This window comes from Microtus oregoni, unplaced genomic scaffold (assembly GCF_018167655.1).
Source record: "Microtus oregoni isolate MIOR12 unplaced genomic scaffold, Mior012 000026F_ref0000081, whole genome shotgun sequence".
Taxonomy (NCBI): Eukaryota; Metazoa; Chordata; class Mammalia; order Rodentia; family Cricetidae; genus Microtus; species Microtus oregoni.
In genome coordinates this window covers 5,758,407-5,774,865 of record NW_024543085.1, presented here as the reverse complement: position 1 = coordinate 5,774,865, position 16,459 = coordinate 5,758,407, and the positions used below count along the sequence as shown (strand labels likewise).

Genomic DNA, 16,459 nt, shown 5'->3' with positions numbered 1-16,459 from the left:
AGAAGAGACTCTGACCCCATGGATCTTTTCACAGTTTTATTGTTTCCTTGACCTCAGATGCTGCCCATTCATCTAAGCTTCTGGGTTAACACGTCGGTTGTCACTGGGTAGCTAATGGAAAACAATCTAGGAGAGTTTTGCTGAGAAATCAAGAGAGAAGTTTCTTCTTCTTGACTTTTGAGATGAAATGAGAGAGAAGACTGCATATAGATGAACGAGCTGGAGGACTGCCTAAAGGAAGTGCTTGTCATAAGGCTCTTTTCGTATTTTATTTAAAGAATACATAGGGCTTTAATCCCCAGAACATATAAAAAACGAACTCTGTAAGACATTTTCTGAGAAGCAACTCAGAAAGTGGAGCCCAGTAATTCCTTTCGTCACAAAGATGGACAGCTATCTCTTATGTGACCAAAGTATAGGAATCACTGATATTAATGTGTTTCTACTTTTGGTTTTTATATATAATACTCCTACGGACACACATATGTTAGTTTTGTATGCATATACATGCATTTTATTCTTGTTGCTTATTCAGTGTTTTGAGACAGGATCACTCTATGTAACTCTGACTGGCTTCCCAGGTGCTGGGATTAAAGGCATGTACCACCATGTCCAGCTGTGTGTGTGTGTGTGTGTGTGTGTGTGTGTAAATTTCATTTGGATATTTTCTCTGGAAGTATTTTAAGGACAGAGTGACTCGGTCAGCTGAGTATTTGAGTATATTAGAGTTTGCAGGATAGGCTTTCTTCTCGTTTTTGGCTTCCCTACCATTCCTGTCCTTGGTGTACGCCCCTTGCAGCCACTCTCCACGGTGGCTTGTCCTGTTACCCGGACACAAGTTGGAGTCTTCCAAGAGGAGGAAAGCTCAACTGGGGAAATGCCTCCATAGGATTGGCTTTATGGGTGAGTCTGTGTGGCATCTTTCATGATTGATGCTTATGTGGGAGGGCCCAACTAACCATGGGCAGTGCCACCCCCGAGCTGGTCATCTTGGTGCAGTAAGAAAGCAGACTGAGCAAGCCATGAGGAGCAAGTCAGAAAACAACACGCCATATGGCCTTTGCACCAGCTCCTGCTCCAAGCCCCTGTTTTGAGTTCCTGCCCTGACTTCCTGGGACGATTAACTACATGCTGTAGGATGAAATAAACCATGGTGTTATCTACATTAGGATTCATTTCAGACTTAAGGAGTCCAGAATGTGAAAGACTGGATGGCATTCAACTGGTGAGTTTGTGGCAATTTGTCACACCAACCAGAAAACCTTTTGTGCATAGTGTTTTTATCACAGCAGCAACAACCCAAGACACTCCTGTCTCTTGGTAGTATGTGAGTATCCTCATATTGCATAGTGGGAATATCTCCTCCCTCAGACTGTGATAATCCTTTGAAGAATGGAGCAAAGGTAGAAGGAAGCTTCTCCTACACCTGAGAGGGACTCTGGAAATGGAACTGAGCTCCATCTTTAAATATAGGATTAAGAAACAATTCTAACAATATAGACCACAGGTGGCGTTGGAGACAAAGCAAGTTAAAGGGATACATATGGTAATTGAACCACCACTCATACTGAAACATGGCTTTCCAACAGTCTCCAGCCCTATTGCAAAGGCTAATACACAGAATGGTCATCCCTTTCCCTTGGAGTGAGAGTGTCGTTCCCAATATTCCTTTGCCTCCTGAAGACTGAAATGCCATAGATGAGCAGTGTTCTCCAAAGAACTGTCCTTGCATGGAGTGCTGGTCTGCAGAATGCAAACTGCCCCCCCCACCTCACCCCCAGCCCTGTTCCCGGCTTGCTCTTCTTAGCTTCATGACACTTGGAGTAATACTACTGAGGCAACTTACTTTTGATGATATAACACAAAATGCTCTTGTTATGGTCTGTTTTGCCAGAAGCAAGAGGAATGGCCTTAGTCTCTGTTGCTTTCCTGTGTTTGCTGTAACAGACGGCCACAAATTCAGCTTGAATACAACTCACCTGCAGTGTCTTAGAGTTCTGGAAGCCCTTGAATACGAATTGAATCTTAGTGTGGCTAACACTGAGTAAGTTTTGAAGAGTGCATTTCCTAGTCTTTTCTAGAAGGTGGATCCACACTCCCACTGTACCTGACACAGCACCTTTCTCCATCTGGAAAACCAATGGGTTTTACTTTTCACATTGGCTTTGTTTCTGCTCTTCCAGCATACCTTCTTCTGATTCCTTCCCAGGAGGTCTCACGATTACACTTAGGACCCACCCAGAGAATAAAAAATAATCTCCCTGCATGAAGAACTTTAGCTTAGTTGCAGCTGGGAAGACCCCTTTCCATGTAAGAGAACATTCACTTGGTCCACGTGTTGGGTATGAAATGGACCTGAAAGGCTCATGTGTTGAAGGCTTGATGGTGTTGTGAAGTGACTGATCACCATGATCATGGTGCTAACTACCTCAGGGGTTAAATTCCCTGATGAGTTCCCAGATGAATGCTCCAAATTGGAGAAAGTGGGCCGTGGGTAGGTGTGCCTTTGGGGGGCTGTGTATCTTATTTCTGACTCTTTCTTTTCTGCTACCTATCTGCCACAAGGTGAGATTTTTGTTCCACCACTCGCTCTCCATCAAATGTTCAGTGTTGCCTTAGGCACCCAAAGATGCTGCTAAGCAAATCACGTTCTGCAACCTTGGCAACCGTGAGCCAAAGTAAGTCTTCCCTCCTGAACATTTGTACCTCAGGCATTCTGTCCCGGCAAGAGAAAGCTTTACTAACTCAGAACTCGGATGTCTTTCTAGGTCAGGACTCAGCCTACTCCAAGATTACATCATTAAGAGGAGGCTTTGCCCTTTCCATGGTTTCTGTGTCCACTCTTGTGTGTAAATGAGTGGATCCTTGGGGGAAAAAAAAGAGTATTTTGCAAAGCACACAACGTATCATAGAATCTGTTTGTTCAGCAAGCTTATGCAGAGGGATTGAGTATCGTGCTGAGAGGCCCCACTTTCTGCTGCTTAGGTAGTGACTGTGGCTGTGCAGGTCACCATTTCCTGCTGTCCCCACTCTACTGCTGAAGTGACCTGTGCAGTCAGCAGAATTCATTTCACGTGAGCTGCAGTGTGGGTTTTCTAGTACGTGAGTGCCTCCTTATGGGTTTTGTTCAGCTGTCCCAGAAGCCAATGTTCTAGGAGCAATTCACAAATTCATCCTAGACCCACATTCCTAGCACAGAGAACCTGGTTATAAATATCTTCTTCAGTTGATTCGTCAATAAATATCTGCTAAACTCTTCCATAATCTCTGTTTTATTATGTTTCTAGATTGAACCGCCAATGCTTCAAATTAAAGTATAATTGCATCATCTTCCTTCATTCCCCTTCCCTTCCTCTCCACCCATGTTCACCTCACTTTCTCTTAAATTACTGGTCTCCTCCACTTTAATGGTTGTTACATAGATGTGTGATTAAAGACATAAATACAACCTGTCAAGTCCGTTCAGCATAGCTTGCGTATTCACAACTTCAGGGCTGACTACTTGGTTTGGGGTGAGCAATTAGGGAGCTCCTCCCTGGGAGAAGACTGTTTCCCTTAGTTCAGCATCCCGGACTTATCTGTCATTCTTCTTCTAGGGGTGGGGTCACATGACAGTTCCCTTTCCATATTAGCACGTTGGTTGGCATTATCCTTGTTCAGGTCTGGTTGAGGACTTATGCTATTGAGGCATCTTGGGCGAAATCTCCAATCTCCATCATTTCTAGAAAATACAGCAGAGGTTTCGGTCCTCTGGCTCTAACAGCCCTGCTTACTTGATGCTCCTTGAGCACGGGGTTTCAACAGTTGTGTTGTAGATAGATCCACTGTGGCTGGATACGCTATGATCAGTTTAAGTTCCAAATTTTCAAGAAATTTTCCTTCATTAAGCTAAGAGGCACCTAGATACTTGTGTGGTTTGTGAGGTTAAAATAAGATGGAGTTTGGAGTGTATGTATGGTCTTTAGTCAACTTTTATAAAAAGGTGGTTAGCTACCATAGCCACCCTTTATAGCTCAATATGATGTATAGCGATATAAAATATGTTCCTCAGAAGGCAAATAAAAAAAGTAGGATGAATAGTTTCTACTTTGGAAATTTATGGCAAATAGGATAGTTAAGATATGAGCATCCAAAGTTGTTATGGCCTACGTGGTATGAGAAAGGTTAATATAAAGGGTGCTAGTTATGACTGGAGTGAGGGCAGATGGGAAAGGATGACCAGGGAGAACAGGGTCATGACCCAGAGATTCTGCAGTCCTGGGAGTCTAGAGGAGGGATGAGGGCATGAGGGACAGAGACAGAGCAGAGCAGTGTTTCCGGTTTGGGTAAATTTAGTTCTTCAGTGGTTATCATATGGAAAACTCTAGAAGGTATACAGGAAGTTAAGCCAGGAGTTTAGAGATAATAATGACTATAGAGACTAGAGAATTGGAGATTATTAGCTTTATAGGGTCACTACTGAGTCACAGATTCAGAGGAGGTTGCTCAGGATAACAATTAGAAAGGAACCTGGTATCCATCTCTCCTGAGAGCACAAGGGACATCAAATGAAAAGTTGGAGCCATCTAAACCAAACTGCCAAGGTTGCAGAAATAGTCCGGTGGTTCAGAGTATGCAATATTCTTGCCGAGGACCTGAGTTTGCTTCCCAACAGCCATGTCAGCGGGTTCATAGCCACTAGTAACTCCAGCTCTAGGGCATTCAGTGCCCCCTTCTGCCTCCACGGCCACCTGCACACACATGCTTGCACATAGTTAAAATAAAATAAATCTTTAAAAGAAACCAAACAGAAAAATATGCAGTCTTCGAGAGACGCATGCCAGGGAACTAGAATGGTACAGATGACAAGAAAAGGGGGTGGCAGATATCCTTGTCTCTAGCATAGCCTACTGCCATTAAACCCACTCTTTCTCTTTGTATTTATCATTGTGGTACAAGCATATTTGTAGTTTAACTAAGAGAGAGAAAGAGAGAGAGAGAGAGAGAGAGAGAGAGGGGGAGAGAGAGAGAGAGAGAGAGAGAGAGAGAGAGAGAGAGGAGATTTAGACAGAAGAGCAAGACAAATTGATACATGCAACTGAGAACAGCTGGCAAAACCCTTCAAAGCCATGGTGCTTTTTATGCTATGACCTGCCAATATATTTAATTAGAATTTAAACCAAGGGCAGCTTTATTATTAGAAAATGAGACTAATTTCTGCCAATCAAATAGAAACTCATGTCAGTGAGTATGGGTCCAGGAAGCAATTGAGCAGCCATGCTAAGTGACTTGACTGACAAATGCTGATCTGCTGCTTCCTCACCCCCTCCTCGCTAGCTAGCGGTTATACACAGACACCGGAAGTAAAGAGCCGAGCTTGAGCAAAATGGCCAGAGGGACACAGCATTGCCAAGCTGAGAACATGTATTTATATGTACTCTAAGTTATGTGATGCCAATTTATGTATTTATAGTTGCTTATTCTTTTGGTTGACTATATATGGTTCTTAAAGTGTAGAAGTTCGTAGACATGACCTGCTTCTTTGGATAGGTCTGCTATCTCAAGGCCTGTTTTAATGAGGGCAGATGTCAGATAGAATCCTACTGTAAGTATAGCCCCTTATTAAAAAGTAAGAACAGAAACACATGCCATGAAAGACTCAGCAGAGTTCCAATATTGTGTCTTAATCGCCTAATTCATGGTCTTTTGAAGTGAGAGGCAAGTCCCTTACAGTATTCTAGCCAGTACACACCTTGCCCCTTCCTAAGGGAAACTGCATTTTTGAAGTCTCTCTGGTGCAAATCCATACAGTACTAGTTCAAGCGTGGATTACATGCTATGATCTAGTCATGCTCTACCTAACAACGGGGATCTGTTCTAAGAGATGGCGAAAGGTGATCTCATCATTTTGTATGCATTATGGAGTGTCCTTACACAAATCTAGATGGTTTAGGTCTGTCATTTAACATGATCATTTGATGCAATCAGGCCATGCAGAAAACATGACCTCTGTGAGTCCCCTGTACTACTTTATAGTCATGGTACAGTCATGTTGGAGTATATTCTAATGCAATGATCAAACATATAGGGCCATTGGTGTTTAAAAAAGCAGCATGTGTTTGTCATCAAGCATTAGGTACTGTACCTAGATGCATGTGCTATAGTTTGTGAGTGAGTACAGTGTGGTATGGTGTGCATGTGTGGTGTTGTTAATGTGTGTGTGTAAGCATGAGGGTGATGTCACATGTCTTTCTTTGATTGCTCTATGGCTTTTTGAGATAGGGTCTCTCACTGAACCTCAAGCTCATCATTTTGACCAGATTCGCCACTGAGCTCCAAGAATCCACATATCTCCAACATCTAACCCTTAGTGCTAGAGTTACACACACACACACACACACACACACACACACACACACACGACTATGCCTGGCCTTTAAAATGTGGGTGCTGAAGCCGGGCGGTGGTGGCGCATGCCTTTAATCCCAGCACTCGGGAGGCAGAGGCAGGCGGATCTCTGTGAGTTCGAGACCAGCCTGGTCTACAAGAGCTAGTTTCAGGACAGGCTCCAAAACCGCAGAGAAACCCTGTCTCTAAAAACAAACAAACAAAAAAATGTGGGTGCTGAGAATCCAAACCCCAATCTTAGGCTTGCCACAGCAGGCGTCTTACTGACTGGGCTGTCCCCTCAGACCAGAGCGTACTATACTTTAAATTCTTCCAAATTTTATTTTTGAGAATTTCATACATACATATTATGTGCTTTGGTCAAGTCAACCTCCCCCTCTCTCCCCTCTCCAACTCATCCCGTGCTCCGTACTTTCAGATTACTGGCTGCATCCTGTTTGCCTCACCCAGAGATGTGAGTGATTAGGCTATGTGTAACATGTCAGCAGGATGGCGGCAAGTGAGGAACCCACAGCTGTGTATCCGTGGTTGTTTGTTGAACAAAGCAGTATTATAGAGCACATGATTAGATATTTTAAGCGTTCGATAAGAATTTTAACTCCACATCCTAGAGTGTAAACTGTACGCCTGCGCGTTCGCAAGCTAGCGCTATCATCTAAATGGAAATATATCGAGGTTAATACAGATAGCATGGTAACCATACCACATTATTTTTATAGGCATAAGAAAAAAGTCACTATGCTAGGCTGAATAGCGAACCTCCCAGATGTCCATGTCCTCACCGGTGGAATGTGGATGTATTACTTCATGGCAGAAGGGAACTAGAAATGGGCTAGAAGGAGGCGGTTTCGAGTTATCTGGGTGGACACTAGAGGCAATCTCAAGCGAGAGGGAGGCAGGAAGAGTTAGACTGTGATAGAAGTGAGGCGTTGATGGAAAGAGCCTGGAGCGGAGGGGCTGGAGGAAACCCAGAGAGGACAGGATGGCACGAGAAGATGGAAGGATAAAGGCAGCATGCTTGGTCCCCAGAGCCTCTAGGGAAGCTTGTTCTGCCTAATCCTTGGAAACTGATGTCAGATTTCTCACAGCTACAGATGTGAGATAATGGACAAGCGGTGTTCCACTCCTTTCCACTGGTGACGATTCACTATAGCAGCCCAGCAATTGCACACAGACACCAGCACTAATGTCGGCAGCATCGTGATCCAGCTCCTGGAAGTTTCCAGGGGGGCTGTTCTGAAAATTCTCGCTGTCTGTGGCTGACATTTCTTGGCTCTATACCGAGACCATGAAGAATGAAAAAGTACACATAGTAAAGGTGTTGGATTGTCTTTAGGAACAGACTCAAAATCAACAATTGAATCTCTAAATGATTTCCGTGTCTCTCCCCAAAAGCAATTGCAACCACTTGAATCACCATTTGAATGAAGATCAAATATAATGAAGCCATGTTTTTGTTCCTTTCAGCCTATTGGGATTATATTTGGCCAGGTACCAAGAAGCTCTGAGGCTCTGCTCCAACAAAGCTGGCCTGACAGCGTATAACTTACTCATTGATTCTCCTCTGGAGCAAATGGGCTACTTTATCAAACAAGCATTAGGCTGTCATGGTCCCCATTAAAGAGTGTTAACATATCAAAATGGGACATTCAGTTAGAGGGATGCAGTGCCACAAAGGGAAGGGATTTTAAGGAACTGGAAGCGGTTGATTATCTTGTTGGAGAAGGAAGAATTACCCAGGCTTCTCCCAGTGCCAAGCTAGAACAGAGGAAAATGCAGTAGAGCCTTTGTCCAGAGGGACCATCAGCCTGAATATTGGAAATAGAACTACTGTTGAAAATATTGTAAAATTAAATAGAATCCATGGTAGCTTGAGAGAACTGTTAAAGCCTGACTTCTGCTACCTCTGTATTTCTTCACAGGACTATTAAGAAATTACACAGAAACTTAAATTAGATCTTTGCTCATAGGGAAACAATAGGTGGTGGTTGCTACTTACAGCAGCAGCGTGTTAGGATCAGAACTTTCAGGAAATCAGTGCCCAAATACCAGACCAATCTGGCTGAGAAGTCCCTAGACAGGCACCCTCTATCGACATGTACAATTTGATGTACTTCAATAATAATAGAAAATGTCCGTCTCACGTGAACTAGCTGTGCCCACAAAGCAGTAGGAAGTGGTTCCTGGCTTTCAGGCAAAACCCTGGAAGACTCTTCAGGCTGGTCATTGGTCTGATGAGCTGTACGATTCACCCACTATGTCGACATCTAATACAATCCTGCCTTCTTTAGTCCAGCAGGCAGAAGGCTTTTATTCTCCACTTTAAAAGTTTACAAGTCCCTGCACCCACACGTTCTTATTAGTGATAGTGTGACAGAAAGGGGAGAGACAGCGTAGGATAGAAACAGGAAAGAGTGATGCTTAAAAAGCATCCTGGGATGCTGTAGGACCACTGTAAAGGAGGGAGGTCTGGATGCTGTAGGACCACTGCAAACGAGGGAGGTCTGGACTTTTTCGTATGGTTGCACCATTGCATAGAAATTTCAAAAATATTAAAAACCCAGAAAACCTTAAAAAGCTAAATTGCTTCCCATCCCCAAATCCTCCCCAGCCAGTGCTCTCAGCCTAGAAAGTCCCTTCTGCCCCTCAGCTGAATGCTAGCCAGAAGCTTCATTTGTTTTCACTGTGGACCACGTCTCTGGGGCTCTCGGATAAGGCTACCCTCTTGTCAGAGCAGAAGTTTCTGTTTGAACTAGAATTTCTGGCTCTGGTTTGCCGTATTGATTTGAGCCCTTTCTCTTTTAGAAAGAGATAGAGAATGCCTAGGGGGAGAACAGCACAACAGTACAGTGAAGAGACAAGGGTGTGAAGATAAAAATAAAACCAGGATGCTTCAAGTTTTCACTGAATAGAGCCTGCGTTCAGGTTGTTTTGCTCTTGCCTTTCAATCAATCTTCAGGAAGAAAGCAGGCCTGAGCCAAAATTTCAGAGCATCTTCATCCATTTTCCCTTTAATAACAGGATTCTTAGTTGTGTTTCTAAATATGAAACTCATATCTCTTCTTAGAAATAAAAACCTCTACTCTACAAAAGATTAACCTTGCTGTTACCCAGGTAGCAGAAAACTGGGTGGCATGAACTCTAACAGGAAGGAGCAGTGGTAGCCAGAGTCCCTTTGTTGAAATGTAGCCTGGTGTCCACTTCTGTAACATTTACATTTTGCTGAGATGGAGGTGCTGGCCTGGTGGTAGATAACTCTTTGGGAGTATAAACTGATCATATTTACCTGGAGGTTGTGTGAATGGTGGTCAAGCCTCCAGCTTCAAGAAGGTCATCCTGCAGGCTGGGGTGGTAGTTCAGAGGACAGAGTGCTTGCATTTGGAGCGTTGTGACCTGGCATTGATTCCCAATGCTGAGAGGCAGGGAGAGGAGGCTCTCTGGGATTCTCTGGCCAGCTAGCCTGGCCTAATTGTTTAGCACCAGGTCAAAGAGAGACTTAAACAAACAAACAGAAATTATAGTGTGCCTGAGGAATAGCACTCTGGCTTCTATGGACAGGTGTACTCATATGCACACTTTTCTGTGTGTGTGCGCACATGCACACACTCCACATGAAATCCATATGTTGGACTCTGGTGTTTATGTAACATGTGAGTTCGCAAACTCCAGGTAGATAAAATACCTGTGTGCCCGACTTCTTCAATGAGGACGGAGGACATCGTTGTGTGTTTGTTTATTCTCTCACTCATTCGTTTCAGATATTGATCTCTAATCTTCATTTTGAAATAGCTTCGCATTAAGCAAGCGGCAAGTATAGCATAAAGAATTCTGATTTAGAGTTGCTAAATGTTACTATCACCAAATTTGAAAAAAATCAAAGTATGCGTGCCTGTGTAATACACATAATCATGTTGTTTGTATGAACATTTGATAGTATACTAGAGACATGATATTTTTACTTTTTCCTCTTAAATACTTCTGTATTTTTATAAACAAGCACATTCTCTTAAGCAATATAACACAATGGTAAATATCAGAAAATCATCATTGATATACAGTTTAACCTACATATATCATTAGGATTTTGTCGAGTGTTCAATTCTTTTTAATGAAATATTATGTTTATGGGTGTTTTTCTGCATGTGTACCATGTGTGTGCCTGGTTCCTGCAGAGAGGAGGGCTATGAATCATCAGAATGGGAGTTACAGATGGTTGTGACCACCATGTAGGTGCTGGGAATCAAACCAGCATCCTTTGTAAGAGCCACAGGAGCTTTTACCCAACCGGTTCTCTGGGTCCAATTCTTTCAACTTATTCAAGGACTTTTATTCTCATCATTTAGTGGAGAATTATTTATATGCAGTGAAATTCATACCAGTTTTATTCATAGCCGGCTCCTGCTGTCCTGAGCTGAGCATGCGTTCTTGGCCTCAAGCAATAGGGCAGCTTTAATGCTGGCTCTAGGATTCCTCGCTGTGGCTTTTTTTGTCTGTTTTCCTTTCCCCACCTGCCATGAGCCATCATCCATGTGGGAAAGGCAAGGATGTTGGTTGTCCTTTCCTGAGACCACCTTTTTCCCCGTAGGGAGGGCCATGTCTTTCCCGGGGTGCTAGGATTTGCACGTTTCTGTCCACACCCAATCCCTATGCTGATAGCCCTCACTCTCAAGGTGATGCTATTGGACGACCTTGGGGATTAAGTAAAGAGGTCAGGGCTGTCCCAAATGAGCTAGTGTACTCAGAAGAGGTCCAGAGAGGGGCTCTGCACCTTCAGCCATGTGAAGATGGAGCAAGAAGATACCATCTGTGAACCAGAACATGGCCCTCACCAGACCATGCCTCCTCCCCTGTCGGGATCTTGGACTTCCCAGTCTCCAGTACAGTGAGAAATAGATTGCTCCATGTGTGAGCCTGCTATGCCATAGTGGTTTTTTTTTTTTTATAGCATGTTGGACAGAACGCGGCAGTAGCTATGGTTAATCTTAGGCCTGTATCACAGGGAGCTTTCCAGCCTCCCACCCGTCATTCCTGCCCAGACTTCCTATTTGCATGTCTTCCTTCTGAGCTCTGCTGGGTCTCAGAAGAGCAGCCTGGGGTAGGTGTGATCCCCCCTTCTACCCAGAGCCCCAGCCTTGGGTAGTTGTTATCCCCTTCTGCCTGTAGACCCAGCCTGGGGTAGGTGTGATCCCCCCCTTCTGCCTGTAGACCCAGCCTGGGGTAGGTGTGATCCCCCCTTCTGCCTGTAGACCCAGCCTGGGGTAGGTGTGATCCCCCACTTCTGCCTGTAGACCCAGCCTGGGGTAGGTGTGATCCCCCCTTCTACCCGGAGCCCCAGCCTTGGGTAGTTGTTATCCCCTTCTGCCTGTAGACCCAGCCTGGGGTAGGTGTGATCCCCCCCTTCTGCCTGTAGACCCAGCCTGGGGTAGGTGTGATCCCCTACTTCTGCCTGTAAACCCAGCCTGGGGTAGGTGTGATCCCCCCCTTCTGCCTGTAGACCCAGCCTGGGGTAGGTGTGATCCCCCCTTCTACCCGGAGCCCCAGCCTTGGGTAGTTGTTATCCCCTTCTGCCTGTAGACCCAGCTTGGGGTAGGTGTGATCCCCCCCTTCTGCCTGTAGACCCAGCCTGGGGTAGGTGTGATCCCCCCCTTCTGCCTGGAGCTCCAGAAATCTATCTTCTTACAGCTGCCACATTGGCTGTTAGGAATCGGTTCAGAACTTTATCTGAACCGTACCTGCCAGATTACACATAACGTCTGGTATTTCCATCAGGGAAGGTCGTGCTGAGGTCCTAGCTCTGCTTAGGGATCCAGTGTTTCCTAAAACGTTGAGCAGAGTGGTTGTCCCACAACTAGAGGTCCATGAAAGACTACTAAAGAGTTGCGACTTCATTTCTATAGAGGGTCTGGGAGCAGTTCCATGCCTTTCTAACAATTATGTAGACAAATTGTTTCTTAGATGGTATTTAAGATTTCTACAGCATATTTCAAAAGACGGCCCATAAAGGTTTGTGACTAACTGTCCTTAGATGTGATATAATTTTCCTACAAAGTGAAAAGCCATATCCTTGGAGAAATCACTGAGAAGGCAGCTATCACAGGGGCGACTGAGTGTCCAGGAGTCTACCCTGAAATGTTTCCTAATGTAAACATTTTATACATTAAAATAAAAAAATAAATTATATTTATTGTTTTAAGAATGACTTAGTTTTCATGTTTCCATACTCTGAGTAGGAGCCAGAAGTCCATTTTATGCTTTTTTGAGTATCTATAAATTTGATTTGTTCTTCCTGTGCCCAAGAAAACATCTAGAAAGGATAAAAATTATTTCTTACTTATTAATAATGCAAAAATTAAAAGACTCACAGATTGCATAGTACTCTTGTAAATTTATTTTCTATAAAATAATGAATTGGTTGAAAGCTAAATCTCTTCCACTTTTAGCAGGCCATACTTAGAATACAATGACGCAGTGGGTGAGAAGTTAAGTTTGAAAGGTTTATTTAATTGTATTTTCTGGTAGATCCAACCTTTCCTACATTTTGTCTGATCTACAGGGAACTCACTGTTTACCACTTTCCTGAGTCAGAGAAGGAAATCTGATCAAGGCACATTTGGCTCTGCTAAACTAAGCAAGGCTTTTCTAATAAAGGCTTTTATCCAGGTGATCTACTCTAAAAGTTTAAAGAAACCCTCCAGGGTTTTGAAGGAAAACTAATGGTTACAAAGGAAGAAAATCTTTATGATACAGAGACCCAGCTTCCTTCATTAATGCTGTAAATAAAATGTTTGCATTAAAAACCATTGGAGTGTAGGCTCCTGGACATTAGTTTTCCTGTGATAGTTGCCTTCTCAGCAATTTCCCCTCAGAATATGGCTTTTCACTTTGTTGGGAACTTGCATCATTTCTTAAAGACAGTTATTCATAAACCTTTATGGGACATCTTTTGTAACATCTGCTGCAGAGATGTGAAATATTGCCTAAGAAACAACCATTGTGCATACTTGGTAGAAAGTTATGGGACTCCTCCTCCCAGGCCCCTCTAAGTACAGACTTGGCAGTGATGATTCCTCACCACATCTTAGTATCACAGTGCTGTTTACTTCTGTCCTCCTTTGGGATCGGGACAAAGCTAACCATTTGGTTCCTTAGAATGTTCTGCCACGAACCTTTCGTCTTCATTGTCTGTGACCAGGAGTCTTCTGGACCCCTCAGCACAGATCCCAGTTTCCTCTTTCCTGAGTATCTCATTGAATGAAGATGCTCTCATTCATGTCCACAAAACATCAGAGGAAGCAAACTCACACTGTGACCTTTCCTGAGATCACTTTCTTAAGGCTATAAATGAAATGTGTGGATTGTTTTCTTTATAATTAAAGCAAAGGGTAGTAGAATTTCAGGCAGTTGTCTCCTCAGGGTCCTTCATCCCTCTCCGTGGGCTGGCATCAGGACCATAGCTAGGCAGACCCTTCTAAACTCTAGATGAGGCTAGGAACCACACCCACTGGAGCCTGTTTTCTGCTACATTCCTTCCTAATCTTTGTCATGACACATGATATGTTATTTAGCTGGTGTTGGCAGTAGTCTCTGTCCTGCCCAGACCCACAGCCATTCAGTCCCAAAGAAACACACAGAGGTCTACATTAATTATGAACTGGTTGACCTCAGGCTTCTTATTAACTCTTACATCCTACATTGGCTTGGTACCTTTTATCAGTGAGGTAGTCTCATCTTGCTTCCTCTGTATCTAGATGATGACTGCAGACTGCCTTTCCTCTTCCCAGAATTCTCCCGGTTGCCCTGCCTATACTTCCTGCCTGGTCACCCTGCCTATACTTCCTGCCTGGCTACTAGCCAATCAGCATTTTATTAAAGTAATGTAACTGACAAATCTTTCAAGGGTGCAAGATGATTGTCCCACAGAAAGCTGGTATTAGTTTCCATGCAGAATTCCGAGCCTCTCAATATTTCCAGATTTCCTAGCAAGAAAAGAGAATTGCTCTCGATTGTAAACTGAATAAACAATGTCAATGAGTTGAAAGAGGGCAACAGCCTCTCAAAGGTGAGTCATCCTAGGTGTGTCCAGTGTTTGCACCACTACACAGGCATTCCTACCTGTTGGCCTCACTGTCACAGCGCTAGGCTTGGCTCGAGGACACCAAGGTGCAAAGACATTCCGGGAACAAGTTCTCAGACTTGGCCATTCTTAGCGACTTGCTTTGCATCTTGAATTTAGGAGTCAAGAGTATAAGTTCTACACTTGTGATCTATTCAGATATAAAGGAACTCAGAGCTCAGTCCCACTGTGCTGTGAGAAACTGACTCATGGCAAAGCAGACCTTTATCTCACCTTTCACCCTTGAGTCTCTTCAAGAGAGTGTGAGGTTGGGACTACGGTTAGACCTTTTATTATGCCACCCACATTCCCCTGGGGTTAGTTAGGGTACTTCTGAGAGCATGATGGGGACGGGGGGGGGGGGGGGGGGGACTAAGATGGCCCTGCCTGTTCAGCGTCTTTCTACTTTGTCAGAAACTAATCACCAACGGATGCAGATTTAAGCAAAGATTTAGAATACATTTCTTAGCAACGTAGTTACTGTGACTTTGTGAATTATTCGTGATTATTTCTGTTTCATATTCTATACCATGATGTAGTTACTGTGACTTTGTGATTTATTAGTGATTATTTCTATTTCATATTCTATACCATGATGCTTGTTTTGCCCTTCTATGTCTTGGGCAAAAGAGGGAATTAAGACGTGTGGGGAAGAACCAAAATCAAGTCCTTCCTGCTGTTATAAACAATCAAAAATGGAGCTAGCAGGTTATACTCAATTATATAAACAGCTCCTTATCTTTTTTTTTTTTTTGGTTTTTTGCGACAGGGTTTCTCTGTGGCTTTGGAGCCTGTCCTGGCACTAGCTCTTGTAGACCAGGCTGGTCTCGAACTCACAGAGATCCGCCTGCCTCTGCCTCCCGAGTGCTGGGATTAAAGGCGTGAGCTCCTTATCTTTGATTGGAGTAATGCTTTATTTTTTCTCCTCATTATTAATACATGCTTTTAGCATATTATAAATACAGAAAAATACAAAGACAAACTGAAATATTAGCTATCTGTGAACAGGTACATGTGCCCATACCTTTAGATTAGTCAAGATAGAGTTGTCTGTACCACAGGAATGGATAACAAATCAAGAAACCTATCTCCCTCTATATATCTGTGTCTATATTTATATTTTTATAACCTCCCTCAAAATTAGGCAATGCTATGATGTAGTACGGAAGCTGAGTGTAAGTTTCTAACACACGAAATATTCTGAGTTATTTTGGGGAATTAATAAGAACACCTCTTTCTTATATCTCACATAGGGGGAGCAAGGACCTCAAGGTTTTCCAGGGCCAAAAGGTACAGTGGGCCATGGCCTTCCTGGCCAGAAGGTAAGTGAATCAGAATTTTATGGAAATGCTTAGACACAGGTCTTATTGCTTAGTCCTAATTGTGACAGCGATCTCATGGTTCCTGCCCCTCTTACCGCACTAAAAGTGCCATCTGTGGTAGACTCCAAGCGCTGTAGCATTTTCCTCATTCATCAGAGGCAGTCAGTGAAAGAAAAAAATCCTTATGACACAAATGTGGTAGACACAGAAGCCTCATGAACCTGGTAAGTTACGCAACACTTGAGTTTCTTGACGGCAATGAGCTGGTCAGGTGTCTCATCTGATTAAGAGGTTAATTCCTCTTAGGTGTAAATGAATTTTTTCCTTATGTATATTTATGTCAATAAGTACTCCAAGCCTTTAAAGGGGATTTTAGTTGCAACAAATCAAACCGTAGGTTTTATTTTTCTTATTTGGCTTTAATGTTCATGACTTAAGTTTGACTTTTAACCATGTTATACAGGGAGATCATGGAGAACGGGGTGATGTGGGAAAGAAAGGCGAAAAAGGAGAAATTGGAGAGCCCGGATCTCCAGGAAAACAGGCAAGATATGTTTTTTCAAGCTTGACTATGGCTTTATACTCTCAACTGGGTCTAACATATCCTGAATGTTACTTTTTTCTTCCCACTAAGTAG

General features: G+C 43.4%; 1 protein-coding gene across 1 annotated transcript in view; it reads left to right on the top strand.

Moving 5' to 3' along the window:
- The window catches only part of Col28a1 (collagen type XXVIII alpha 1 chain), a 158,454-nt gene that overhangs the window by 120,704 nt on the left and 21,291 nt on the right, over positions 1–16,459 (top strand). The window contains exons 28-29 of the mRNA XM_041675706.1: positions 15,754–15,822; positions 16,286–16,366. Of these exons, the coding sequence (XP_041531640.1) occupies positions 15,754–15,822; positions 16,286–16,366 (150 nt within the window). The remainder of the gene's footprint in view (positions 1–15,753; positions 15,823–16,285; positions 16,367–16,459) is intronic.